Raw genomic sequence first — 25,711 nt, 5'->3', positions numbered from 1 at the left:
CTAGGCTTGTCAACATGGATTAAAGGATGCAGGCCCACCCAGTTCTAAGATACTTCCTCTGGCTGTAGGTTTCAGGCATATCTTATGAAGATAGCTTATGCAGAGTCAGCAGCCCTGGCCTTAAATACCAGTCAGGCTCCTGCACACTTTCTTCAAGCTATGTAGCTTGACAAGCCCTTATCCCAGCAGACTCAAGTCTCAAGCCTGTCTCTAGATGTCAGAGCTGAACCCTCAACTACACTTAGGCATCTTAGTTCCAGGATGGCTCCAGAGAACCCAGTATCCAGGTGGGTTTAGATTGTCCCTCTGAATACACAGTCGTCAGGCCAGCACCAAGGGACCAAGCACAGCTACAAGTCAATACCCATTTTTTTTTCCTTTCTGGCTAAATCTGAATGCTTCTAAGTTGCAGCCAGGCAGAATCTGAGCCTGTCCTACCCTACCTTGAGTAGATGCAAGACACTAACAAACCAAGTCTCACCTGGGGAAAAAGATCGTTCATCATGAGGGTGACACAGGCCACACATGGAAATCCATGTCTCATAAGATCAAACTTACACGATCATGTTTCAGAAGCAAAACAAAACTTTGATAAATGTCTTAGTTTGGGTTCCTATTGCTGTGGTGAATCACCATGACTGAAAAGAGCACTGGGGGAGGAGAGGGTTAATTTGGCTTACCCTCTGACATCACAGCTTATCATGAAAGGAAGTCAGGACAGGAACTCAAGCAAGGCAGGAACCTGTAGGCAGGAGCTGATGCAGAGGCCATGGAGAGGTGCTGCTGACTGGCTTGATCCTCATGGCTTGCTTGACCTGCTTTCTTATAGAACCCAGGACCACCAGCCAAGGGTTGGTCCCACCTGCAATGGGATGGATGGGCCCTCCCCCATCAGTCAGTAGTTAAGAAAACACCTTACAGCCAGATCTTATGGAAGCATTTTCCCAGTTAAGATGTCTCCCTTTCCAGTGACTCTAGCATGTGTCAAGTTGACATAAAACTCACCATCACAATAAAAAGTGCAGCATGCAGGGGCTGGAGAGATGGCGTACCATTAAGAGCATGTACTGCTCTTGCAGAGGACCTGAGTTGAGTTTAGTACTTGCACTGGGTGGTTCACAACATCCTATAATACTTAAAGTAAAATGTGGTGGGGGCATAGGAGGAATGGGAGAGAGGGAACTGTTGTTGGGATGTATTGAAAACAAACAAACAGAAACATCAAAGTGCAGTGGGTAGCTCTACGCGCATGCTCACATGACACCCATGGAAAAATTCAGTGGATCACAAAATGAGTGTCATGGAAGTAGGAGGTGACTTGATGATAGATAAGATTGTGACAGGATGGGGAGAGAGATAGGAGAGGATGCACAGGGTGGGGGAGGGAATTAAAGGATGCACAGGATAGGGGGAGGAGGGAAATAGAAGGTGCACAGAGTGGCAGGGGTGGGGGTGGGGGAATAGGCGAGGGTGCATAGAGCAGGGGGAGGAACGAAACCAGTCATTGCATGTATGACATTGTCAAAGAACAAATTAAGATGAAAAAATCAACATGATTTTCTGAGAAAAAAAAAATGCTCAACCAACTTTGGGATGTGGATATCAAATCTGAGTCAGCAGGCTTTGACCAGAGGCGTCTCACCTCCCCATAACACTTGATCTTAACTGTCAACTTGATTGCCCTGACAAATGACCAGGATATTAATTAAGAAAGCAAATTTCCAGGGAGATTTTTTTGATGCTACTTCCAGAGACAGGTCTCGAGGCCTCTGGTCTAATGCGTGGACCTAGCCCTTGATTTGAATGATATATTGGCTTCTTAGGACGGTGCGGAAGGCCCGAGGATGGCTTATATTGGGTGAAGCTGGTCACGGGAGTGAAGTGCACGCGTAGAGCTATTTCTTGCTCTGTCCCTTCTTGGAGTACATTTGTTGGCTTCCTTGGAACCGTGGTTTGAACTGCTTTCACTGTCTCCTCCCCACCATGAGCGACAGACATCACTAAAACTTTAGCCAAAACGTCTTCCCTCTCTTACCGTGGTTTCCATCGGGAATCCGGTTGAAGCTGCATAACGCAATAATTCAAGATGTCCAGGAGAGGGCGCTCTCACTACCTCCCTGCCTCCAGCATCCATGTTGGTTGATCATACTCTTTTCTCTAGAGGCCCCTTGTTAAAATTCAAAATGAAAGTAAAGCCCCAGAGCCCTGTGATGCTTATGAGGTTGGCCCAGAGGCTCTGGTTTGACATATAAGATTTCCTCCTTTGCTGTGTCCTCCATTAAATAACCCAGAAAGAGCACTGGACATGGCCTCTGGGCCTGACCTGATTACCCAAATTCTCTTGATATTTGATGCCTCCTCCCAAGTGTTCCCTGCTGGAGTGATGAACATGTCCTCCAAAGGTCCATGCGGTTTGGTGCTATTGGAATGTTCTGGGAACATTTATTGCTAGGTCCCATGGAGTGGTTCTTGGGTGGCTCTATGGTGTTACCCCTGAAACTGTGGGTCACTCTTTCCCCATCTCTCTCTCCCACCCTCCCTCCCTCCCTCTTCCCTCCCCTTCCTGGTTCCTGATGTGTTCTCCTGCTCTTATGCTCTAATCTTGTCAAGTGTTACAAACCTGCGCAGCCACCTCCCAGTCTTGAATTCCAACCTGTGTTTGTGAACATAGCCTTTCTAGGTTAGCTGCCTTACGTATGCTAACTAATACAGCCACAAATGATTGAATCTTATATTTAGCACCAGGATCATTTCGGGGGAGTTTTGGTTACACAGAGTGGGAGGGAATTAGTACACCTGGTGATTAATGTCTACTACCTGTAGCATACGGGCAAGTCACATAGCTACCCTGTGCCAAAACATTTTCTGCAATGTCAACACCAACCACCTGTTTCCCCCTTTTTTCTGATATGCCTGTGGATCAAAAGAAGACTCAAAAGGAGGTGGTTTGGGGTTGGTGGGGATCATCCAGTTAAGGAAGTCACTGGAGTCTCAAACCCCAACCCAGGCCCCAGCACTGGTGTGTTCATATACCTCAGTGATGAACAAGAGGAGATTTGATGTGGGCATGTGAAGAAAAAGTGAACAAAAAGACCTCAGAGGACGCACCCTCCTCCAATCACGTGAGACCCTGTCACGTGTTATCCTAGGCCTAACCATATTGCCTGACTTCCCTGGATTGACTGTCTTCATTGTAAATGAATCTTAGAAGAAGAGCACTAAGAGCAAGTGGCCGTGACCAGGGCAAAGGCAAGGGGGGGGGGGGTAGTGGTAAGAATTGGACCCCTGAGGAGCACACTGGGTTTCAGTGATTAACAATGTATGTGCATAGGGCAGGTGCTGCAATCTTTATTCTGGTTTATTTTTTACCCCTAAAAGTGAAAGATGACAAAGATGGCACAGATGGCACAGATGGCACAGATGGCACAGATGGCACAGATGGCACAGATGGCACAGATGGCACAGATGATGGCCCAGATGACACAGGTGATACAGATGATGACACAGGTGACACAGATGATGACACAGATGATGACACAGGTGACACAGATGATGACACAGATGATGACACAGGTGACACAGATGATGACACAGGTGACACAGATGATGACACAGGTGACACAGATGATGACACAGATGGCACAGATGGCACAGATGACACAGATGATGACACAGATGGCACAGATGGCACAGATGACACAGATGGCACAGATGACACAGATGGCATGGTGAATGGGAACAGAACCATATCCCCTTCGAAGCTGGGTGGAGACCCATTCCCTGGGTAGTCAGTGCCAGAGGGAGCAGTGATAGGCATCTCCCATACACTGTTATCCAACAGGTTCACACACACATTGCCGCATATGGTGGAGCAGCATATGTTATTCGCTTGGCAGTCTCGGTTGTCTTCACAATGGTGTCTGCACAGATACCATTTGGGCTTCCTCTCACACTCCTTGATCTCGATGTGACCTTGTGTTACTGAAAAGGGGCAAGAACAGGTGGGTGAGGAGAGTGGCCACCTGGAGAGAAGCCCTCTTGGGCTTAAAGTTCCTGCAGAACGCTGAACACTCACGCCATGCCTGGATTTTTTCCAGGAAACTTTTCTTTGTACTTAGCCCTGCTGATCAATTGTTTAAATCTCATGCCCCGTGATAATCTCACCACCTCCCTACAGCTATTAGTGTCTGGGTTCCCTCTTCCTCCACCTCATCCTACATCTTCACCAGTCTCTCTGAGTCATCGTCTCTGTGCTCATAGAAACCGGAGGTAGTTCTCGGACCCTCTTAACTCTTCAGAATTCTCAGGGTCCGTGAAGCTAAGAGATTGGCTTCCAGCCTCTCTGTTTCTTCTGCTGCCTTGCTGTCCAGTATCCTGTCCCTTTCGTCATTTACCTTTTACCCATCCCCCACCCCAGGTGGCAACTCCATCCCTACCTGTTTCATGATCAATGTTTTGTTTTCTGCACCTATGCCCATTTCTACACCCCTCCCCCCGCCCTCCCCAGCATCTCTGCGAGTTTAGTCCTCCCAAATACGCACCAATCAAGAACAACCGTCTCGTTTGCCCCTTGGATTTTCAGCCATGGGGCCCCTTTCACCACCATTTGTTTCTGGATCTTTGGAACAAAGGGCAGGAATTCACTGTGCACCTTAACACTGTGTCTGGAACCACAGCTGAGGGGCTGTGATCACCCAGAGTCTGGACAGTGCCGCGGAGCAGCAGAGCGTGCAGTCGTAGCCCTTCTGGGTCTGTTCTCGGTCGCTCCTTGCCTGCTAACCCACATACCCACCTCATCCAATCACCTACCTTCATATCTCACTTTTCGCTGGATCCCTCCCTGGGCTAGGGAGAGCAGCAACAGCACACCAACGATGAGCAGCAGAGTCCTGGACAACATAGCTGTGACCAAGGCGGTGATCTTAGACCTAGTCTGGATGGCAGACTTCCCCGCAGCAGGACGGGGCCTCTCTGCTGCCTCTGCTGGCCAAATGAGGGCAGAACAGTAACCGAGTTTCCCCCCCCCCCCCCCCCCTTTTCTTGCCCCTTGACCTTTTCTGTGTGGCTTTTCTCATAAATGAGATCTCCTTTCTTGTAATCAGTCCCCTCTTTGCCCTAACATAATTTCCTCATGAAATATAGAATTTAGGGCTCAGGAGACGGAGTACTGGGTAAAGTGTCTGCAGGTAAAAGCTGGCCTGGAGGCAAATGTCTGTGAGCCAGAACCGGGATTTGTTGATAGAAACAGAAGGCTCTCAGGGTCTTGCTGGGCTGTCTGGAGCTAAAACTGTGAGTTTTAGAGTTGGTGAGACACTCTGATGTCTACCTCTAGTTTCCACATGCAAATGCACAAGCATACACATGTATGTGCACATGTGCATGCACTACACACATGAAGAGAAATAAACTATTTATTTATTTATTTTTATTTATTTATTTATTTTTAGCTATACACTGTTTTACAGGACAAAGAAAATAGAATGATAGCTAAGAAGTCTATACTCTCACCAGTTATAATAGACTCTTTTTAAAAAAGATTTACTCTGTGTGTGTGTGTGTATGTGTGTGTGTGTGTGTGTGACATGTGACACTAAGACATCAGATTCCCTTGAACAAGCATTATACACAGTTGGGAACAGCCTAATTCAGGGGCTGGAACTGGACCTGGGTCCTCTGCGAGAGCATCATATGCTCATTACCACTGAACTTCCTCTCCAGCCTCCATTCCTTGTACGGCGTTATCTCAGTTTCCCCAGGCATGTCACACAGAGTCACATTTTGGCTCAGTCATTTTGTGACCCATCTTTCACCCTCCCTTTTTTTTAAAATCCTGTAACCGTCGCTGCCTTCACTTATGTCACACACACACACACACACACACACACACACACACACACACAGCCAAGCATCCATCCTAATTCATGCTGTTCCACAAAATGCTCAAGGCTGGGCAAGGTGGGCTGTGGGCGGCAGACAGGAAGGGGTGAGCAGAGACTGAGGAGTGCCAAGGAGGTGGTAACTGTCTGCACATCCAGATCCATCTGCAGCACCAGAAAGACTCTGACTTTTGTTCTTGGCTTTTAAAAATATCTTTCTTTTATCCTCTGACAACCTCATACCTGTGTATATGACCATTCACAACCTCCATCCACCGCCTCTGAATTCTCAGTCCCCAATATGTCCACCTTCGTGCCCCAACCCCCATCTTTGCATACCAGAGAACCTACCTATCTCTGGCTTGGCCCCACCTCTTAAAGGTTGTATTGCGCTTACAATTGCTACGACTCCAGCACAAGAACCTTTGGGGAACAGACTACAAACCACAGCAGGTACCGATTCCCTCCTCAGTCAGTTTCCCCTCAGTGTTTTCCCATACTGGTGTACTCGGGGTTCCTGTCTTTGTACTGGTTCATCCTCCTTGGCCAAGTGTGTGGCGTCTTAGCACATAGTATACAGAGCACCAGTGCTCTCACACACACACACACACACACATCTGTAATCCTGTAGGCCAAGTGTGAGAGGAGTCCACTGTTTGAGAGCGCTAGGCCTCTGTGTGTGTGTGTGGGGGGGTGGGAATAGGGGGCAGACGAGGACATTGGGTACCCTTCTCTGTCACTTCCTACCTCATCCCCTTGAGATCTTTGAGATCAAGGGGATCTCATCCCCTTGAGTCTTTCACTGAACTTGGAGGTTGCCATTTTTATCCTGGCTATGTGACCACAAAAACTAATGATTCTTTTGTCCATCTGACTGTAACTCTGGGGTTACAGGTCTATGCTATACTGCTAGGATTTTTAAAAAATGTGAGTGTTGGGTTCTGAATTCAGGTCTCATGCTTGCTCAGCAAACTCTCTCACCCACTGCGCCAGTTCTCCAATTCCTATCCTGTTTCTCTCTGGTATTTGGTGAACCAATTTCTCCACCCACCAAGCAACGATTCTGTGGCAAGATCCGGACTGTGGGGTCGATCTCTCCATTTTCTTCGTGTTTTGCTAGATGTCCGTTTAGCTTTTATAGACATCTTTCCTACCCAGTTTCTTTACCTCTGTAAAACCTGGAGGGCGTTTGTGTACTTGGACCATCAAAGGAGAACTAGTACTGAGCAGGTGCGAAGTAAAAGATCATGACACAAAGCTGGATATGATCCTGTAATTCTAACACTCAGGAGGCTGAGGCAGGAGGATTGCCATGAGTTCCAGTCAAAACCCGGGCTACATGGTGAGACAGTTTCTCAAAACATCACCATCAACAGAGACAGGTGCCTTTGACTCCCTTTCCGTAGTTAAACTCGGATGCTTCAGAAAAAGACTCTGTACCCTGTGGTTGAGGAATCCTGGATTGGAGATAGAGCTGTGGAAGAGGCACACAATGTCCCCAACCCACACAGAGGCGCTGTCTATGGCAACACAGTCCAGTGCTTTCGGTTGGGAGAATGCCAAAGGGATCGTCTGTGATATAGCCTACACGTAGCTCCTGGACAGAACCCCAAAGCCTGCTGCCACAAATGTCAACCTAACTTACAAGCCACCAAACCTCTGTTTTCCTGTTCCTTTTGTGCTCTATTCCAAATCAAGACAAAAGAGCCGTCAGTCTGAATCACAAAGCATCTGTCAACAACGGAATGCGAAGCATGGGTTTTCTGGCCGGTTTGGAATTGTGTCAACATCATCCCTGTGATATGGGTTGGTGGTGTCCTTGCTTCCTTTCTCTGAGATGATTAACAATGCCAGAGGGGTGCAAGGAAGAGCGTTGGGCAGCACCAGGATCCTGAGAACCTTTCTGGGGCCAAGGTCTTTAAAGTAAGAATGAGGTGTCAGGGGTCTAGAGAAGTACCTCAGTGGTTTAATCACAGACTACTGTTCTAGAGGACTGAAGTTCTGTTCCTAGTGCCTGCGTTGTATGGCTCACAACCATCTGGAACCCCAGCTCCAGGGGATCTGAATTCCTCTTCTTATGCACATGCATCTATACAGTGCATAAACGTAAAGTAAAAATAAAGAATAAATAATTTTTTTTTAAAGGGATGAGGCCTTAGATTTGTGTTGCTTTCAACACTGGCCAAAGAAACTGCTGTAGTGGTTATGGCAGAGACTCAGAGCTGGTCAAAGAGCTGAGAAAGAGTGACCGTTGAGTGCTTAGCCTCAGATGGGGCATCTATATCAACACCCCCACCTCCACATCGTAGAAAAGAGGGTTGGTGCAATGTAAGCTCCGGAGGATGGGAAATAGTGCCATGAGATATTGTCTCCTTGACACAACATAGCTGTGGCCGTCAGACTCAGGACTTGACTGCAGTAATGGCTGCCAAATCAAGGTCCAGCCAACAACGCCAGTTAGCATTCCAGCATGCAACACTGATAGCATTCAGGGGGTCCCCCGATCCCCAGAGAAGGACAGGGAATGAAGGTAGGAAGATATGTCAAGGGAGTGGGGGCAGGATTGGGTGGTGGGTATGACTGAGATACATGGTACACAGTTATGAAATTGTTAAAGAGTAAGGGAAAGACAGAGCAGAAGCTGGAGACATGGCGCAGCAGCTAAGAGACCTAGAGGAGGCTTCCCAGTATCTGCACTAGGCAGCTCAGGGGATCCCGTGCTCTCTGTGCACCTGCATGATGCGAACACCCATATAAATATAGTATAATATAATATATATTTATTTATATGTTATATATATAATATATATAACATATATTTAATATGTATATAATATATATATAACATATATAATATATATAACATATATTTATATGTTATATATATAATATATATATATAACATATAAATAAAATAAAAATAAATATTAAAAAGATAGAGAAGAGAAAAGAGTGAGGTCTTTAAATAAACAGATTCACAACTCTGGTCTAGGATAACATTTTAACACAAATAAGCCACTACAAAGAAACCATGGCTTTCAGTAGGTTGTATCACTATACTCATTGTCCCATGTGCTGGAGGAGGAGCCAGGAGTCCACACCCAACCTATGCTCATGTCTCACTCCCAAGCCTGCAAGAGGATGATAGAGCATGCTGTACACCTGCCTTGCCATGTAGTGGTGGTTTCACAGGATCTGAAGACCCCCTCCCCCCTCCAGATCCTCAAGGAATAGACCACCTGCCACTGTTAGATGCAACTTACCTGCTAGCTGCAAGTAACTTATCTGTGAGTTTTCTGGAAGTCTACTATACTTACGGTAGCTTCTCCTTGGCCTGAAGCCTCACCAACAAAGCTGTATTTTTAGTGTGAATACTGCCAAGTGGTACATGGAGTCTCAAAATGTCATCGTTTCTGTCATCTGGCCACACAGAGGCAAGATAGTGAACGGAGAAGCTTGGGAGGGCAGATACAAGCATCTCAGAGTAGAAGCTGGATGAGGCTGGAGAGATGGCTCAGCAGTTAAGTACTGCTGCTTCTCCAGAAGAGTCAGCTTTGACTCCCAGCACCCACCTGGGAGCTCTGTCTATAGCTCTAATACTAGGGGATCCAACACTGTCTTTTGGCATCCACAAGTATCAGACATACATGTAGGTAAAATACCCACACATACACTGAAAAAGAATGGAAGCTGACCAACATGATTGCATACAACTTCCGTGTGTATGCGAACATGATGGAGTGAGTGTGTGTGTGTGTGTGTGTGTGTGTGCGCAAACACAGGCCTGGGGAAGTTTTACTTTTATTCTTCCAAAGATTTTTTTTTTTTATTTCCTGATTAAGTGTATATGAGTGTGTGTGTGTGTGTGTGTGGGGGAGCTTGTGCTTATGAATTCAGGTGCCCTCAAACCAGAAGGAGCCAGAGATATAAGAGGTTGTGAACCACTTAACATGGATGCTGGGAATTGAACTCAGGTTGTCTGGAAGAGAAGTATGTGTTCTTAACCCCTGAGTCATCCTTCATCTTCAGGCCTGAAACTTCACCTTTTAATGAACTCTGGCATTACACTTACTTTCCTGTGAGACTTTTTGGTAGATGCCTGTCAATAAGCATTGGTCGGTAATGTTTTTTATGATTATGGATGTCTCCTATGAACTGTAGTGGCTCTAACTTACACGTGGCTACTGAATTCTGAAATCACTGAAAACTGACACTTCACTTTGATGCAATGAATTCAGTCTGGTGTGTCTGATGAACACTCTTAGACGGGTGATAATAGTTGTTTCTGTTCAATCGTGAGTACAGGAGCACAACCAGGTCTACCTTCTACACATTACCCAGAGCAGTGTGCTCAATGGCACGGCACCAAGATGCTAACTGAACAAGAAAGAAATGGTAGAGCAGAGCGTTAGAGTGTGTGAACTTAACAATGCACAAGGGTGTCTTTAGAAAACACACGCACAAGTTACTGAAACTAGCAGAAGGTGGGGCAGAGTGTAAGGGTCTGTGGCTTTACCTAACACAGTGGCATCCTCAGGAAACACAAACAAAAGTCACTGAAACACTGCGCAGTGGTATATTTAAAAAAATAAGTATTTCTGCTTTTGTGCCTCCCTACAGACACACATGATTGAGCCTTAACATGTTACATATGTTTTAAAGTAAAATATCAGGATGCTTGATTTTCTAATTTCATAAATCAATGAAAACAATGTAAAAGTTTACACATATACTGGATGGCTGTCATCAGATAGAGGAATTATCAATATGTCTCTGTTTCCTCTTTGTATTATTTAAAAAATTATATAGTCTAAGGATTTGTTTTTTTTTTTTTTTCTTAGAGTAAGAAATGTATCCTAAAAAGAAGTAATTTCACAAAGGAAGGGACGTGTCTTATGAGACAGGAAGCAGCTTGAGGGGAAAGGATGAGAACTGGTAAATGTGTAGGGGCAGGGGAGGCACCGGAAGGGCAGGACAAGGAGTAACCACGGTCACTGGTGTGTCCTTCTCCGTACCCAGCTTGCCTTCCTTTGTTTTCCACTTTTAGCAGCGGTGGGTGAAGATTTGTCTTCCTGTGAATGCACAGTCAGTCATGAAGTTCCGGTTCCTCCTCCTCACTGTATCACCATTGACCATGGTGTTTCTGCTCGTTCTCGGAAGCCTCAAGGGTAAACATGGCAGCAATGGGGTGTGAATGGGAGGGTTTTGCCTTGGCTTATCCGTCAGAGCCGAATGTTCAAAATCAGCTTCCAGAAGGTCAGAGACCCACATCCTGAGTTTGATCTCTGGAATGTACAGTGGAGAGAACTAACTCTCAAATGTCCTTTGGTCTCCACATGTGTGCCGTGGTCTGCACATGCCTACACTCACATGCATACACCACGCACACATAGACACACCACACACAAAAAATTAAAGATCAGAGCAACCATTGACACTTGTGGACGCCCATGACCTGCTGGCTTTGTGCCAGGAGCAGGAGCCGTGTCACACTGTCCCTTAAACATGGCCAAGCAGGACTTGGTGCTCATATTTCCAAAATCTCTATGCTTTTGTTAGGTGAGATACCAATGAATATCATAATGGTGATATCAGACACATCCATTTTTTGTTTGAGAGGAGTTAGAACCTGAAAGAAATGGAGAAAACAAATGAGAATTCCTTAGAAAATCATGTATAGATGCTAAGATAGTGGGCACGTTGGAGAAATTGAGCAAAAAAGTTTTGGGACAGCGAAGGAATGGATTGGGGGTGTGTGTATATTTTAGTGGTTATCAATAGAGAGCAAATAGAAAAGTAGAAGGTGAGGTTTCTATTGTCTCTGGCTCAGTTTTCCCATTCTGCAAGTTGGGTCTAGAATCAAAACTCAATAAAGTTGTAGGCTCTGAAATCTAAGGGTTTTTTTTTTTTAAATCAGTATAAACTTGGTCAGGTGTTGTGTATTGGAAAGATGCCCCAGGCCCAATCTTCAGTACCTAGAACCCCACAGTGCCCTGGTGACACATGGGAAGAAGGAATGTATGTCATACAAGGATGCTGTCTCATGGAGGGACTGGTTAGAACTGGATTTTTCATGGAAGGCAGAGATCCTTCCTGGCATGGGGCATCCAAGCTCCAGAGGGGTTTGCTCGGTCTAACAGGGGTCTGCTGCACATCATGAGTAAGGAGACCCCGCCGACCTCCAGCATCTTGATTCCAGATGAGCTCGAAGAGCTCGAGCAGTGCTGGGTACAGCCTCCGACCAGGTTTTGCGGGAAAAGGTGCACGAAGGTACGGAAATGTGTGAGTCCAAACTACACGTGCTGCTGGACATACTGTGGAAACATCTGCCTGAACAACGAGTGAGTGGCCTGGGGTCAGAGGTACGGGCATGAGCACACTTGAGTTCTGCTTCTCAGACACCAGTCAACCCACCATTTAGAAGTTGCAAGAAATTGCAGTCACCTAAATTCCAGCCAACAGAAACAACCAGGTAAAGCAAGGAACCTTCCTATCTCTAAATCCAGGTGCCATTAACCAAGAAGTCAAGGCACTGCCTGTTTTATTTTTATTTTTATTTTCCACCATGATCCTTCACGTTCTTTTCTTCTCACACATCGTCCACAAGGTCATATGTCCCTCTTTTGCCCAAAGAACCTAATTACTGGCTCCTTCTTCCCAGCCAGACCCTAGAAGACCTTGTATCCAGCTGTCAATCAGCAAACTTTTTGGGGGAAATCGCTTCAGTCTGTTTTAAAGTTTGTTTATTTAGTGTATATGCAAACTCATGCGTGCCACAGTATATATGTGCGCATATGTGTGTAGGTCAGAGGGCAACTTGTGAGAGCTGTTCTCTTCTATCTATCTCTGGGGTCCTTGGGATACAACTTCGGTCTCTGATCTTCTCAGCCTTCTTGCTGGCTCAGAAAGTTGATTTTGAAAAGGGCATCTCCTGATATTACAGAGAATTTCTATCATTCTTCCGAAGCTTGGGGCACTGTTGTTTGGATATGGATTTGCTTCCAGGGATACTGGTGTCTAACAATTTGAGTTTTCTCTTTCAGAGAACCCTTTAAAACACTGATGAAAGTCTAGTGTCAATGTGATCCTGCTGGTACGGGCTGAGGGATGACTGGTCTGGGAGGAATGCTGCCTGCTGCCCTGGAGAGACTCTCTCCAGCTAAGGGCCTCTCTGCTCTCTCCTTGATGTTTCCATGCAGAGAAAGTCTAAGCTTTTGCCAAATAAATGTATTATGTACCAGCATGAGGAGGCTGTGGTTCTCACACACTATTAAAGATGCTTATGTCTCTGGTTAGAAAGCCCCCACACTCCCAGCAGTTGCTCTCATCCCAGATGGACTCAGATACAAATGTATCTTCTTCTGTGCATTTATTAAGGACGGCAGCAAAAATACAAAGAGGTTTACAAAGATTCCATAGAGTTGCCAGACATGGTGGTATATGCCTCTAGTTCCAGCACTTGCGAGTCTGAGGCAGGAGGATTGTGAGTTCTAAGTCAACAGCAGCAGCAACAACAAACTCATGTGGCTAACAAATTAAGTAGATTTATGATTGTGATCCAGTTTTACTGAGGGTAATTGGTGGGTAGTCACGTATGCCACAATTCAAGGGTCTTCTATCTGTAGCTCTGCCCTCTCCCAGAACCACGTCTGATGATTTCCTGCCAACAGATAGGAAATGTAAGGTAGCAGGAAGATTCATAAGAAGCTTTTGTTTTAAATTGTGTGTGTGTGTGTGCGCGCGCATGTGAGGCAGATACATCCTGAGTGCTTTAAGGTTCATGCAAATACATCATAGACTGCATAGCCCTGGGAACATCTTAAGAGTCAATGAACTGCACATTAAAAATGAACAATGCCATTGTAAGTGGATTGCAGAAACCAAGAGAGAAAAATGAAAAGAAAGAAGGGAGGGAGGGAAGACAGAAGAAAGAGAGAGGGGGAGGGGCTAGGGGAAGGGGGAGGGGAAGAGGGAAATGAGGGAGGGGGAAGGAGAGGGGAAGAGGGAAGGGGGGAGGAGGAGGGGGAGAGGGAGGGAGAGAAGGAAGAGGAGAGGGAGGGGGAGACTTCCTGGAAGAAGGCCTGGGTTTTATGAGTCAAGGTGACAGAGACTGATCCAGACAGATCCAGCTATGACGTGGTCACTGTCTTCCCTCTGCCTCTCCATCCGGTCTGAACAGACGTAGCTATGAAAACCCAGGGATTATGTCCATGGGAAACCAGTATCTACAACCAGACATGTGTGAGTTCATCTGATGACATTAGATCAAGCAAACCGAAGGCAGGCAACGTGTTAGCTAGTTTCTGTTCATTTGAAACAAGCTAGAGTCATCTGAGAGGAAGGAGCCTCAACTGAGGAAGCACCTCTGTACGACTGGCCTGTAGGCGAGCCTGTGGGGCATCGCCTTGACTGATGGGTGGGGCCATGCATGGGCTGGTGGTCCTGGGTTCTATAAGAAAGCAGGCCGAGCAAGACCTAAAGGGCAAGCCAGTCAGCAGCACCCCTCCAAGGCCTCTGCTTCCGTTCCTGCCTCCAGGTTCCTGCCTTGGTGGACTGTAACCTGTATGTCACATAAACCCTTACCTCTCCAAGTTGTTTTTGGTTAGTACTTTATCACAGCAACAAAAGCCAAACTAAGACAAAAAAGGATTTACCGAGTAAAATTACTTACTGGCTTATGGAAGTTGCCCTCTAACCTCCACGAGAGTCCCAGGGTGAGGTGGGGGGGGGGTGAGGGTGAGGGGGGACACAGATTTTAAAAAGAACTCAAAATTAAGAGGTTGAAAGGCCAAGGTATGCCTCTTGGCACCCGAGGGTTTGGAAAAGCACAAGAAGTGACTGTGTTGTTCTTAGTTTACAGCATGCATGGTGCACAATTTGAGGTAGCCAAGGCAGTAACATAACCCAGAACATTAGAGAGTTATTCCAGCCCCACGAAGCCTTAGAAGAACAGCAACTGCCAGCAAGTGTATGTCATGCCCCCGGGAGGAAACAGTCAAGCCTGAAGGAACCAGATAGAACAAACTATCCACCCTGATCCCCAAGAGCCATGTGGGGACAGAGCCGACATGTTTGGCTAACTGTCGGGTTTTCATTTTCAGTCCTGGCTCCCTAGTTATCCTGAGGGACATGGCACATCCTTGTAAAAATTCTTATTACACTTCTTTCTTTCTTTATTGATTGGTTAGGTCATTGGAGGGTGTGTGTGGAGGTCAGAGATCAACTTTCAGGGGTTGGTTCTCTTCCTCTACCTTGTGGTTCTTTAAACTCAGGTCCCTAGGCTTAATAGTAGGTGCCTTTACCTGCTGAGCCACCCTGCCAGCCCATGAATTTCTTCAGTAAGAAATGGCTTTGCATTTTCAGTGACAACCCAGCAGCCAGCACACCCACAGTGCAAGGATAAAAGTGTTCATCTTACAGAATGATTCTCAGCAGCCTTCAAGTGTAGAATGAACAAATTGGCGTGCTACTGAAAACAGGACTTTGAAAACACAGAAAAAAAAAAACCTGAAAGATAACCAAACAAGGAAAACGTAAGTGTCCACGCAGAAGAAATACTGGAGGAACGCAGGGTCACAATGTGTGGGAAGCGGCTCCACTCTCACCATTACAAAGTGGCACTTGGCATAGGCATTGCTTGAGAGAAAAGACAACTCCATATATGGAGTTGTATGTGCTGAGAGGTGTGGTTACCCGATCACCCCACCTCGCGTCATTCAGAGTGGCCAATTAGTGACTTCGTGGCAGCTGCTGATAGGATCAAGGCAATGCTTATAAGGGGCTGCGGGAGCTGGGGAAGGACAGAACAAGAGAAGAGAAAGAGAGAGGAAGCGCACTGTACAGGAATAGCTGAATAAACTGCTTGAAGAAGAACACGGTTGTCGGATGTGGGTAGCGACAACAATGGATTGAGACAGTTAGTAAACAAAGCCCAGACAGTCCTTTATTGGGGCTTGCACACCTGTGAAGGGTTTAAAATGGGCCAATCAGAGAATGATGCCAGAAAGACATTGCAATAGTGAGCCTGGGTCCTCCCTGCGCAGAGCACCAATTCAACATCTATGTACATACTAACTGTGTGTTCAAAAAACACAGAGAGCAGCCAAAAGGCATTTACACCCTAGGCAAGTGGGAAACCAGCATGCCAGAGCTTCTAGGAGCACTCCAAGTACCCTCTCTTCATGATGCTCCCATGGTTGAGTGGCACAGTTTGGCAAATTGCCAGCTCCCAGCTTCTCCCTGGAGAGGAAAAGAGACTCCAGAGACTGAGTTTTGCTTCATATGCGATGCTGGAGCTTTCCAGAACCACACATACCCTGTGGGGATGACATCTAAAATAAAATAAAAAAATAAATCAGGGTATTCTGCTGTAGCTTCAGAAGAAAGACACTGGAGGAAGCATGAGGAGACACATCCACAGTTCAGGGTTGAGCTCATGGCAACCAAGGGAACAAGCAGACAATGGCAGCTGGAACAGAAGCTGAGGGCTCATATCCTGAGTCACAAGCTCGAATCCTAGAGAAACCAGGAATCCAACAAGTCTTTTTTAAAAACTCTCAACCTCCTCCAGTGACGCACTTCCTCCAGGAAGGGCACACCTGCTAAGCCTCCCCAAACAGCAGCGGGAACCAGAGGGCAAGCATTCAAATACCTGTGACTATGGGGTGGGTGGGGCAATTCATTCAAACCACCACATAGGAGATCATGAGCAGATGAAGTCCTTGAGAATATCTTAGAACAAACATTCAAAGCTGAAAAGCCGAAGAAAAACTTAAGAAAAACACTTTTAATTTTAAAAATCATCAGAAGGTAATGTCCAAGAATGTGGGAAGCGCCCAAAGGTTTTCAGAGACTAGGAGTTAGGTGGACTCTCTGGTAGGCAGATAGGGAGAGAGGACGGGCTTAGGTAACAAAAGTAACCAGTTTCTGAGATGGCTTGATACTTCCTCGCCCTCCTGACTGATAGGGGGACAAAAGCAGGGGCAGCTTAAAACAAAAGGCCTTGCTGCTTCTGTCTCCCTACTGATGAACTGGCTCAAGACATTCAAGTCTGGATTAGGACATGTTACACGTGGTTGTTGACACCTAATTGGTTACATGTTACACATAGTTGTTGCAGGCCACTCAACCATCTTCTCTTTCTTCAAACTCTGCACCTGGGCTGCGAGAGTGTTTCCTCATCCCAATAAATGCTGTTCTTCAACTACTGGTTCTGTCTGCAGTGACGGTGATGGAGATTTCTTTACTACCATCTGCTGCACCAGGAGATTTTTTTCCTGCCTTTTAATTCTTTAATTGGCAGAGAAAATGAATCCTATAAAGACCCCTAGATGGTATTAGCATGTGTAATGAGACTGTTAGCAGAACAAGAGAGAGGAAAAAAGCAAAGGACGGAAAAAAAATCTGAACTAATAATAGAAAAGTTTTCCTAGGTTAATAATGGACACCACACTACCACAAATCTAGGAAGATCACCAAGCAATGCAAATGCCATCAGTCACAATCACCAAAAGTATCCTTTAGCATGTCATTACTTTCAACTCTAGAAAATGAAAACAAACACACACCATCCTGAAAGATTGCAGAGGACCAGACTTCAATCTCCATACTCACAACCGTCTGTAACACATAGAATTAAAAGTAACAAGATTAACCTTCTTCAGAAAGGAACCACACCCAGTGTTTCAGTCTTTATGCAAGAATAGATAGATAGATAGATAGATAGATAGATAGATAAGGCATTAGAAGCATCCGAGAAGTAGGCTAGAGAGATGGCTCAGCAGTTGAGAGCACTAGCTGTTCTTCTACAGAACCCAGGTAGAGTTCCCTGCACCCATGTCAGATAGCTTACAACTGCCAGTAATTCCAGATCCAGGACATCCAATGTCCATACCCATCTGTGGGCATCTGCACTTATGTGCAGTTGCTACTGTATGTGTGTGTTTGCATGTATGTGTGTGTGTGTTTGCATGTATGTATGTGTGCATTTGCATGTATGTATGTGTGCGTTTGCATGTATGTATGTGTGCGTTTGCATGTATGTATGTGTGCGTTTGCATGTATGTATGTGTGCGTTTGCATGTATGTATGTGTGTGTTTGCATGTGTATGCTCTCGCATGCTATGTACTCATCAGGGTATCTATAGGTACATAAGTGTCATATGTATTCAGTAGTGAGTGTGTGTGTGTGTGTGTGTGTGTGTGTGTGTGTGTGTGCATGTAGGACAGAGGTTGACATCTGGTGTCTTTCCTTGATCTGTCTCCACCTTTGTTTTTCTGAGACAGAGTCCCTCAGTGAACCTGAAGCTTCTTGACTCAGCTAGACTGGCTGTGAGCTTCAGGGATCTGGCTGTCTCCACTTTCCTCCTGATGCTGTGCCTGGTTTTTCCGCTTGAGTTTTGGGGACCTGGTCTCAGGGCCTCATGTTTCTACGGCTGGCACTTTACACACAGAGCCATCTCCCCAGTGCTAAACAGGGGCACGGCAGCCTCTAAGATGACAGTTGACAAATTCTTGGAGGCAGTTTGGGTTTTAACATCAGAGGAGTGCTGCTAATATCCAGTGAGTGGAAGCCAGCGGTGCTGAAGGACGGTCTGTAGTGTGAGGGTGGTTTGACCTTCACAGCAAAGTTATCTCCCCAGGCTGAGGAGCCCTGACCTATCAGACAAGTTTAAAATGAAATGCCAGGCATCACAGAACTTGTCTGTAGTCCTTGAGCTTTGCAGGTGAGCTCAAGGCCAGCCTGGGCACTTAGCAACGACCTGTCTCAAGAGAACATAAAATGGGATAGAGGTACCTCTCAGTAGAATACTTGCCTGATATCCGAGAGAGGTCCTAGGTCAATCTTCAATGCTATAAATAAATAAAAAGCATTAGAGCAGTGAAAATTTTATAGGACATATTAAACCTCAGAGAGAATAACTTTCTACATGATTTAATAGTTTTTGAGATCATATGGTGGATGCCACACCCAGCGTTTGACATGTCTAAGCCCTGTCAATCCTCAGAGCATGTCCTCGAAGTATTTTGATTGTTCTTACTTTTCTTTTTCTGGTTTGAAATAGTAGCAAGCTTTTGGAAAAGTTGAAGACATAATGCAGAGATACCAGAATAACAGCTCATAATCTCAGATCTTTGGTGTTTCCTCCCACATATTAGAACAACTCAACCATCAGCAGAAGAAAGCCACACATTGTAATCCCGAGTCACTCAGTTTTGCTGGTTGCACAAGGATGGTTTATATAGAGATTTATGCATGACACTTACTTGCTACATCTCCTTACTCAGAGTTTGTCTGATGTTTTCCTCACAATTGGTCTGATCTCCATCTTAGGCAGGACCATTGCAGCAGTGATGTGGAGACCCCACTGCTTCCCATGGCTTCAGTTTGTCCCGTGATCTACTGACCACCATCCCATTACCTACTGACCATCTCTGTCTTAGTACTTTCCTATTGGTTATAATTGACTATCCCAGGCTGGGTGATTCATAAAGAATTGAGGTTCTTTGGCTCACGGTTCTGGAGACTATAAGTTTCAAAAGCATTGTGCAGTGGCACCTGCTTGACAAACTTGTTAGTGTGTTGAATCAACAGAGGTTGGGGAAGGCCCAAGTCAATTAGTGTTTTCGGGACATGCCAGGACCCCTCACTCACAAACTCACAGTGGCTGTGGTCGCCTACACAAGAGCAAGCCCGACAACATTCTATCATGGAGTGGAAAAGAGCTCACAAGCCCCCAGCCCTAATGGAGGAGATATGGATGGTTTCTTTCAGGGTGGAGTCCCTGGTAGGTCAACTGTGTTTCAGTGGGTGAGCCCACCTCCAGGAGATATGAGCAGCTCAAATTGGAGTTGAGGAGTTATGGGGAAGGAAAAAGAGGACAGGAAATTAGGGATGGATTTGAGAGTAATTAAGTGGATAAGTTGGGGTTCAATATAATCAAAATACATGCTATGAATTCTTCAAAGACCTAATGAAAGTATTTTTCAAACACATGACTGGGCATCACATGGTAAGACACAACAAGCAAGCCAGCTCAGGCACGGCTTCCTTCCCTTAGAGAACTGTCGACTCCATTGCGGCGTCCATCACAGGCTTCATCACGGGGTTCCATTACCGGCTCTATCACAGGCTACATCACCGGGTCTATCACAGGCTCCATCATGGGGCTCATGCTTCCAAATCCTTTCACCTGACACTGGTTAAGTCCTTTCTTCAGCAAACTCCCATTCTATTCCAATTGAGTTTACGTAAATATAGACTCATGACTTCACCTCAATCTTATTTGATTTTCCCGGTCCTGGGGGCTAGACACAAAACCTTGTGATACCTACATGGGTGTGTTCACTGGGTGAAAATTCAGTAAGGATGTGTGTGTGTGCGTGTGTGTGTTACACAAGAAAAAAAGCATTTGTTTTTTAAAAAATCATATTATAGAAAATAAATATTTGATTAAATGACAAATATTAAAATCAGTAGGTGTAATGTGATGACAACTTTATGAAAAACCGTGTAAATTAATTAGCTGTAGAAGGAGATCTGCATTTCGATAGAGCAGAAAACCTGGACGGTCTCCTAAATGGTCACCGGTGCTCAGCCCTAGGTAATGAATAACTGAGAGCCTCTATTTTTTTTCTTGTGCTTTCCTGCTTTTAAAATTTCCCAAACACAAACATGCAAAGGTGTGACTGGCTCCACTAGGCAACGGAAAGGAAGGTGAGAGGACATCGTGAAGAACTGATCTCAGGCCAGATGGTCGTGTGGACGGAGGGGGCATGTGGCGCAAAACCAGGCAGGGCACCGAGAGGCCAGGCAGGCATGGGTGTTCCCAGCTCCCCACCAGGAATTCTTTGTGACCCTAGCAGGTCCTGTTGCAACACTGAGTCTCCTGCCAGCTTTGCAGCCTGATGCCCACGGTTGGCCTCATGAAGTGGCAAGTTACTCTCCAGATGCTACTACTGCTCTGCACATTAGGCCTGCCAGTGTTGGCAAGATGGAAAGACAGATTTTTTTCTGAAATCCAAATTCCGGATTACAGTAGGTATTTTGCATGGGCTTCAAAGTGGGGACTGGGCAGAAAATGAGTAATCCTAACCATTCTCTAGCCCCGTTTCAGGGACGGGGTGGGCTGGGGCACCCCAGAACATCCCTTGTTTTGAAAGCCAGGATGCTGGAAGGAAACCAAATGTTTAGATCTCAACCCGGAGGGTCTCCTGATGCTGCAAGTAAGGTGTTATTTTTATGTCTGTTGGGGGGATTTTGGCAGCCACACTAGGTTTCTGTCTAGAACATTGATCTGTAGACAGTTCCAGATGGTTTAGATGCTGCCTGGAAGGTATCTAGCTCAAGCTGCTGGGAACTGGTATTCTCAGTTATGAGCTCCAGAAACAGACCAAAAATTCATAAAGGGTTTATGATGATATCTTACTATGTGCCCCCACCATTTAAAGGGAGTTGGGTGTTTTAGAACCTTGGCCACAGTGAGAAAAATGAAGATGTGCACTTTGTAGAAGTCCAGCAGTGATTTTTTTTAAAAAAGAAATTCTACAGAGTAGAAGGGAGATGGGTAAAGATTGAAAGGAGAAACATTTCAAAGGAAAGCTGAGTTTCTGGGAGCTGTTTCAGCCAGAAATGAAGAAGTGGAGGTGGAAGGCAGGCTCTTTCCTTTTTTGTTTTTATTTAATGTGTATGGGTGTTTGGCCTCTATGAATGTCTGTGCACCACATGTGTGCAGTGCCCACAGAGGCCAAAAGAGGGCGTCAGATTCCCTACAACTGGAGTTAGAGTCAGTTGTGAGCTGTCACATTGGGGCCTGAGACTCTTAACTCTGATTTTCTGAAAAAGCCCCTGATTCTTTGTATTAAAAAGCTAACATGTATTATTTGTACAAGACATAGGTTTTGACATGACATTTTCACATGGTAGATGAGGTACTTTAATCACATCGACCCCTTCAAGCTTTTCTCTGTCCTTCCTCCCACAGGGTCTCTTCCCCTAAGTAAGACACTCCAACTTCTGTCTCTCTAAAATAACTAGGTTCTGCATATGAGAGAAAACAGACATCACTGGTCTTTCGGAGTCATACTTCCATTAACATGATATATCTGCCTCCATTAATTTCATCCTTTCTAGGAATCATATATATATATATATAACTGTATATTAATATACAGTTTTATATTAATAATATATTGTATATTAATATATTATTATATATGTATATATACAGTTTATTTATTCATTGATGGGCAAGCTAGGCTAATTCTATACGTTGACTTGTGAATGTTGCTGCCATGAACATGGGTATGCAGTATTTATTGTATGCTGTTCTGATTCCTGGGAGATATTCCCAAGGATAATATGGTGGGATGTGTGGTTGTTCTATTAGTTTTGCCGAGTTTCCCTTCCGATTCCCTCAGCAGCTGTGCCAATCCCCCCAACCCACTTTAAAGGCCCATCCCCCTGCCTTGCCTTTCTAGGCAGTGTTTGGCTGGGGACGCATAACGGTTTTCTCCATGTATTTATCAGTCATTCTTACTTCTGTTCAACGGTTTATTTATCTTCGGACTGTTTACTGTAGTGCAGGATGCTTTGAAACACTTAGGACAGTGGTTCTCAACCTGTGGGTCTCGTCCCCTTCGAAGGGACCACATATAAGATATATTAAGGTTCATAGCAGTAGGGAAATTAGTTATGAAGTAGCAATAAAAATAATTATACGGCTGGGGTGGGGGTGGGGTCACGACAACGTGAGGAACTGTATTAAAGGGTCACAGTGTTAGGAAGATTGAGAACCACTGCTCTAGAGGAAACTGTGGGGAAGACACTTGAGGTTGCAGGCTTGGGAGGACCCCACTAGTTTGGGACATAAAGGAAAGAGTCAGCAGAGGGCCTCAAATTAGAAAGCTTTGGCACAGCAAAACAGAAGAAAGAGACAGCCCAAAGGTTGGGCAGAAATCTGCAAGCCACGCCTCTGACAAGGGATTAGCATTTAGAGTGTGTAATCATACAGAGAACCAAAAAGCCAACCGCCAGGATGCAGGTGCTTTCCCTACCCTGGGACCCAATTCCTTCCACCCTGTAAAATAAGATGAAAATAAAGGACTCTTTGCTTTGAGAATTAGACTTAATTTTTTGAGTTTAAAGTCCATGTGCCTTCTGGGATTAAGGAGAGTATTGGGGAGTGGTCCTTTCGTCCAAGAACCAAAAAGAAATCGCTAAGCTGTTGGGTAGGGAGAGGAGGCAGAAGGGGACTCCTGAGCACTGGAGCTGCTGGCAACAGTGAGAAATGCTCTTCGTCAGGGGAAATCGCTGCTTACGTATTCCTTCTCAGTTTTAACAAGGCCCAAGCTGCAGCCCTGCCTGGCGCGGCCGACCAGCACGCAGTGCAAAAGCTACTGCAGGGCTCACCTGGACTGTGAGGACCAGTTTCGCTGCTGCCACGCCTTCTGTGGCAATGTCTGCATGAGCCTGGAAGAGGCGGGTAGGTTCTGAAGAGCACTTCCCCTCTTCGTCCAGGTTACAAAGACCTTGGAAACCCACACTGTGGGAAGAGAGACGGCATGGCACCTGTGCCTCCCAGTTCCTACATCCAGTCCAATCTGAGGAGCCCTGTTTCTCCATCCTGGTTTCAGGCACTCAGTCTCCACTTGCAGGCCTACCTGATTTTGCCAAGCCCCAGAAAATCTGGCATCCATGTCAATGCCCAGTGGGTTATCGTCCCATAGGAGACGATAGGAGAAGCCATATATGGGCATCTTTTAAGCCACAAAACCCATTCGTGACCCAGGAGTTAGGGGTTCAATTATGATCACCCCTAGAGAAGTCTGTTTCTCTACACGGTGTGACTTCTATCGTCCTATTCCTTTCTCCTCTAGAGGGCGCAAAATCAAACCATAAAACCAGCAACTAGGTGCCCATGGTTGTACCATAAATCATCGTTTCAAGACACATGGAAAGTGCTGGAAGACCAACCTCCTGTTGGATCGTCCTCTTGGATCAGGTGTGGGTAGGGGTGAGGGTACCTAGACAATGTCTTCTCTGCCTACCTCCTTCCCCATAAACTGTTGCTGGAACTGAGGCCCCCCTTTTGTCTGTAGTTACAGGACTGTTGCTGCCCCAACTACTTTCCCTGACTCCACCCCTCCACCCAGTGCCCAGCCCCTACCTCCTGGTCTAGATTTTCCCTACCTTCCCACCCTTCAGCAGTCTCGGCTCCTTCACCCAGACTCCTAGCCCTATTTATCTCTGCTTATTGACATGGCACAACAAAGAGAAAGCTGCTTATGTAAGGTGGGGGAAGTGTTCTTTTTGGCTAATGAGGTACTGTTACTTTAAATTCTCCATTCCTGGGTGTGTCCCTTTTGAGACTGTCTCAGGCCCTTGATTCTAGTAGTTCCTTGCAAGCTATTTTCATTTTTACTTAGTCCATGGACGTGAAATCTTCCATAAATATGGCCACGCCAATGATTCAGAACTGAAAGATGGCATTGCTTGCTCTAAATAAGCTCTCCTCCTATCTTTTCAACATTACCTGTTTGTCACTATGATTCAGTCAATTGTTTGGGGGTTTATAAAGGTCTTTTCAAATGTAAGAAAATGCTACAGAAAGAATAAACAATACCTAGAGGGTTGTCAAGAATGCACCTTGTGAAGATTGTGTTCGAATCCACCTCAAATGAGTGCAGGGGTCATTAGGTGTCACTTTTAGTATATAGACCGAGGAAGGGGAAAGGCGCATGATTCCTACAGGTAGAAGTTAGAAAAGGGTGCAGCAAGAAGGGACCAAGGGGTCAGGGCCTTGACATATGGAGCAGAGATGTTCTGTGGGCTGTGACATTAGGGTAGGCTTCAGGAAGGAGGAATGCTTCATTTTACCCTAGAGGAGGAGACAGAGTAGGCATGTGGCAGAGTGAAAACCACAAACATAGAGTGGAGTTGGGAAAAGCGGGGAATAAGGAGCAAGACAAATCTCAGGCAGCAATACCCTGATTCCTCTGGCCCCTGGCCCAACTACAGATAGAGTAAGATGGACCAATGAAGTGAGTACATGGCTGTAGGCTACACATCCTCACTTGGCAGCCCTTCACGCTTGGCCTCTACTGTTATACCCACAAATCTGGACAGCTCAGGTAATTTATTAAAAACAGCAAAGGAGGGGCTGGAGAGATTTCCCAGCAGTTAAGAGCACTTGCTGCTCTTGCTGAGGACCCAGGTTCAGCCCCCCAGCACCCACGTGACAGCTCACATCCATCTTTAACTCCAGTTTCAAGGGATCCAACACCCTCTTCTGTCTCCTGGGCACTGTGTGCACGTGTTGCCTATATCTACATCCAGGCAAAACACTTGTATGCACAAAATAACAACAAATAAACAGTTTTTAAAACATAGTAAAGGGGCATAAATAGGCTCACACTGGCGGATGATCCCACAAGAGTTCACTTAGCAGCTGGTGGTGAATGGACATGCAGACCCTACACTAAACCCCTCACCGTGCAGCGTCTGAGTGTCCGGAAAGATGTCGATCATCACAGGGCAAGGATATGATTGAATGAGGAGTTGGGTTAGGGAGGAGCTTGTGGCAAAAAGAGCCCTGATACAGGCACTATGGGCCAGATCTTTAAAGTTGTCTTGGGTTAACTTGCAGCGATCGCTTTAGGTGAAAGTCACAGGTTGTTTTCTGTTGAGCAATTAAAAAGAAGCCAGTGAGGGAAAGGCTGGTGGACAGTCCACTCATCTCCCCTCCAGTGCACCAGGGAACATCCAGAGCTGATGGCTGTCTTGCTTAATTCACTTCAGAAGATTAGTATTCAAAGGTGTGGGTTGGGAGTCCTCC

The 25,711-nt window shown here is 45.8% G+C and overlaps 3 protein-coding genes across 3 annotated transcripts; 2 read left to right on the top strand and 1 right to left on the bottom strand.

Moving 5' to 3' along the window:
* Window positions 1-3,324: 3,324 nt before the first annotated feature.
* LOC117703261 (uncharacterized) lies at window positions 3,325-4,955 on the bottom strand. The gene is made up of 2 exons (XM_076928307.1): window positions 4,810-4,955; window positions 3,325-3,981 (listed from the first exon to the last, which is right to left on the bottom strand). The coding sequence occupies exons 1-2, from the start codon at window positions 4,898-4,900 to the stop codon at window positions 3,359-3,361; spliced, it is 714 nt and encodes a 237-aa protein (XP_076784422.1). The 5' UTR covers window positions 4,901-4,955; the 3' UTR covers window positions 3,325-3,358.
* Window positions 4,956-10,968: 6,013 nt separating this feature from the next.
* On the top strand, window positions 10,969-12,950 carry LOC117702664 (protein WFDC9). Its single transcript, XM_034493786.2, has 3 exons — window positions 10,969-11,044; window positions 12,076-12,217; window positions 12,920-12,950. Exons 1-3 carry the CDS (start codon window positions 10,969-10,971, stop codon window positions 12,948-12,950), a joined length of 249 nt encoding a protein of 82 aa, XP_034349677.1.
* Window positions 12,951-20,783: 7,833 nt separating this feature from the next.
* On the top strand, window positions 20,784-24,021 carry LOC117702633 (protein WFDC10B-like). The gene is made up of 3 exons (XM_034493738.2): window positions 20,784-20,913; window positions 23,210-23,359; window positions 23,754-24,021. The coding sequence occupies exons 1-3, from the start codon at window positions 20,784-20,786 to the stop codon at window positions 23,786-23,788; spliced, it is 315 nt and encodes a 104-aa protein (XP_034349629.1). The 3' UTR covers window positions 23,789-24,021.
* Window positions 24,022-25,711: the final 1,690 nt, after the last annotated feature.

Source organism: Arvicanthis niloticus, chromosome 2 (genome assembly GCF_011762505.2).
Source record: "Arvicanthis niloticus isolate mArvNil1 chromosome 2, mArvNil1.pat.X, whole genome shotgun sequence".
In the NCBI taxonomy this organism is placed as follows: Eukaryota; Metazoa; Chordata; class Mammalia; order Rodentia; family Muridae; genus Arvicanthis; species Arvicanthis niloticus.
Note: the sequence above shows the minus strand (reverse complement) of the source record. Positions and strands in the feature narration are given on the sequence as shown.

Excerpts from the sequence above, each read along its gene's own strand:
- LOC117702664 (XM_034493786.2), top strand. The coding sequence starts at position 10,969 with ATGAAGTTCCGGTTCCTCCTCCTCACTGTATCACCATTGACCATGGTG. Across the intron at positions 11,045-12,075 it reads CGTTCTCGGAAGCCTCAAGG|ATGAGCTCGAAGAGCTCGAG; the intron begins GTAAACATGGCA and ends TCTTGATTCCAG. Across the intron at positions 12,218-12,919 it reads AACATCTGCCTGAACAACGA|AGAACCCTTTAAAACACTGA; the intron begins GTGAGTGGCCTG and ends TTTCTCTTTCAG.
- LOC117703261 (XM_076928307.1), bottom strand. The coding sequence starts at position 4,900 with ATGTTGTCCAGGACTCTGCTGCTCATCGTTGGTGTGCTGTTGCTGCTC. Across the intron at positions 3,982-4,809 it reads GCGAAAAGTGAGATATGAAG|TAACACAAGGTCACATCGAG; the intron begins GTAGGTGATTGG and ends GCCCCTTTTCAG.
- LOC117702633 (XM_034493738.2), top strand. The coding sequence starts at position 20,784 with ATGCCCACGGTTGGCCTCATGAAGTGGCAAGTTACTCTCCAGATGCTA. Across the intron at positions 20,914-23,209 it reads AATCCAAATTCCGGATTACA|TTTTAACAAGGCCCAAGCTG; the intron begins GTAGGTATTTTG and ends ATTCCTTCTCAG. Across the intron at positions 23,360-23,753 it reads CATGAGCCTGGAAGAGGCGG|AGGGCGCAAAATCAAACCAT; the intron begins GTAGGTTCTGAA and ends TTTCTCCTCTAG.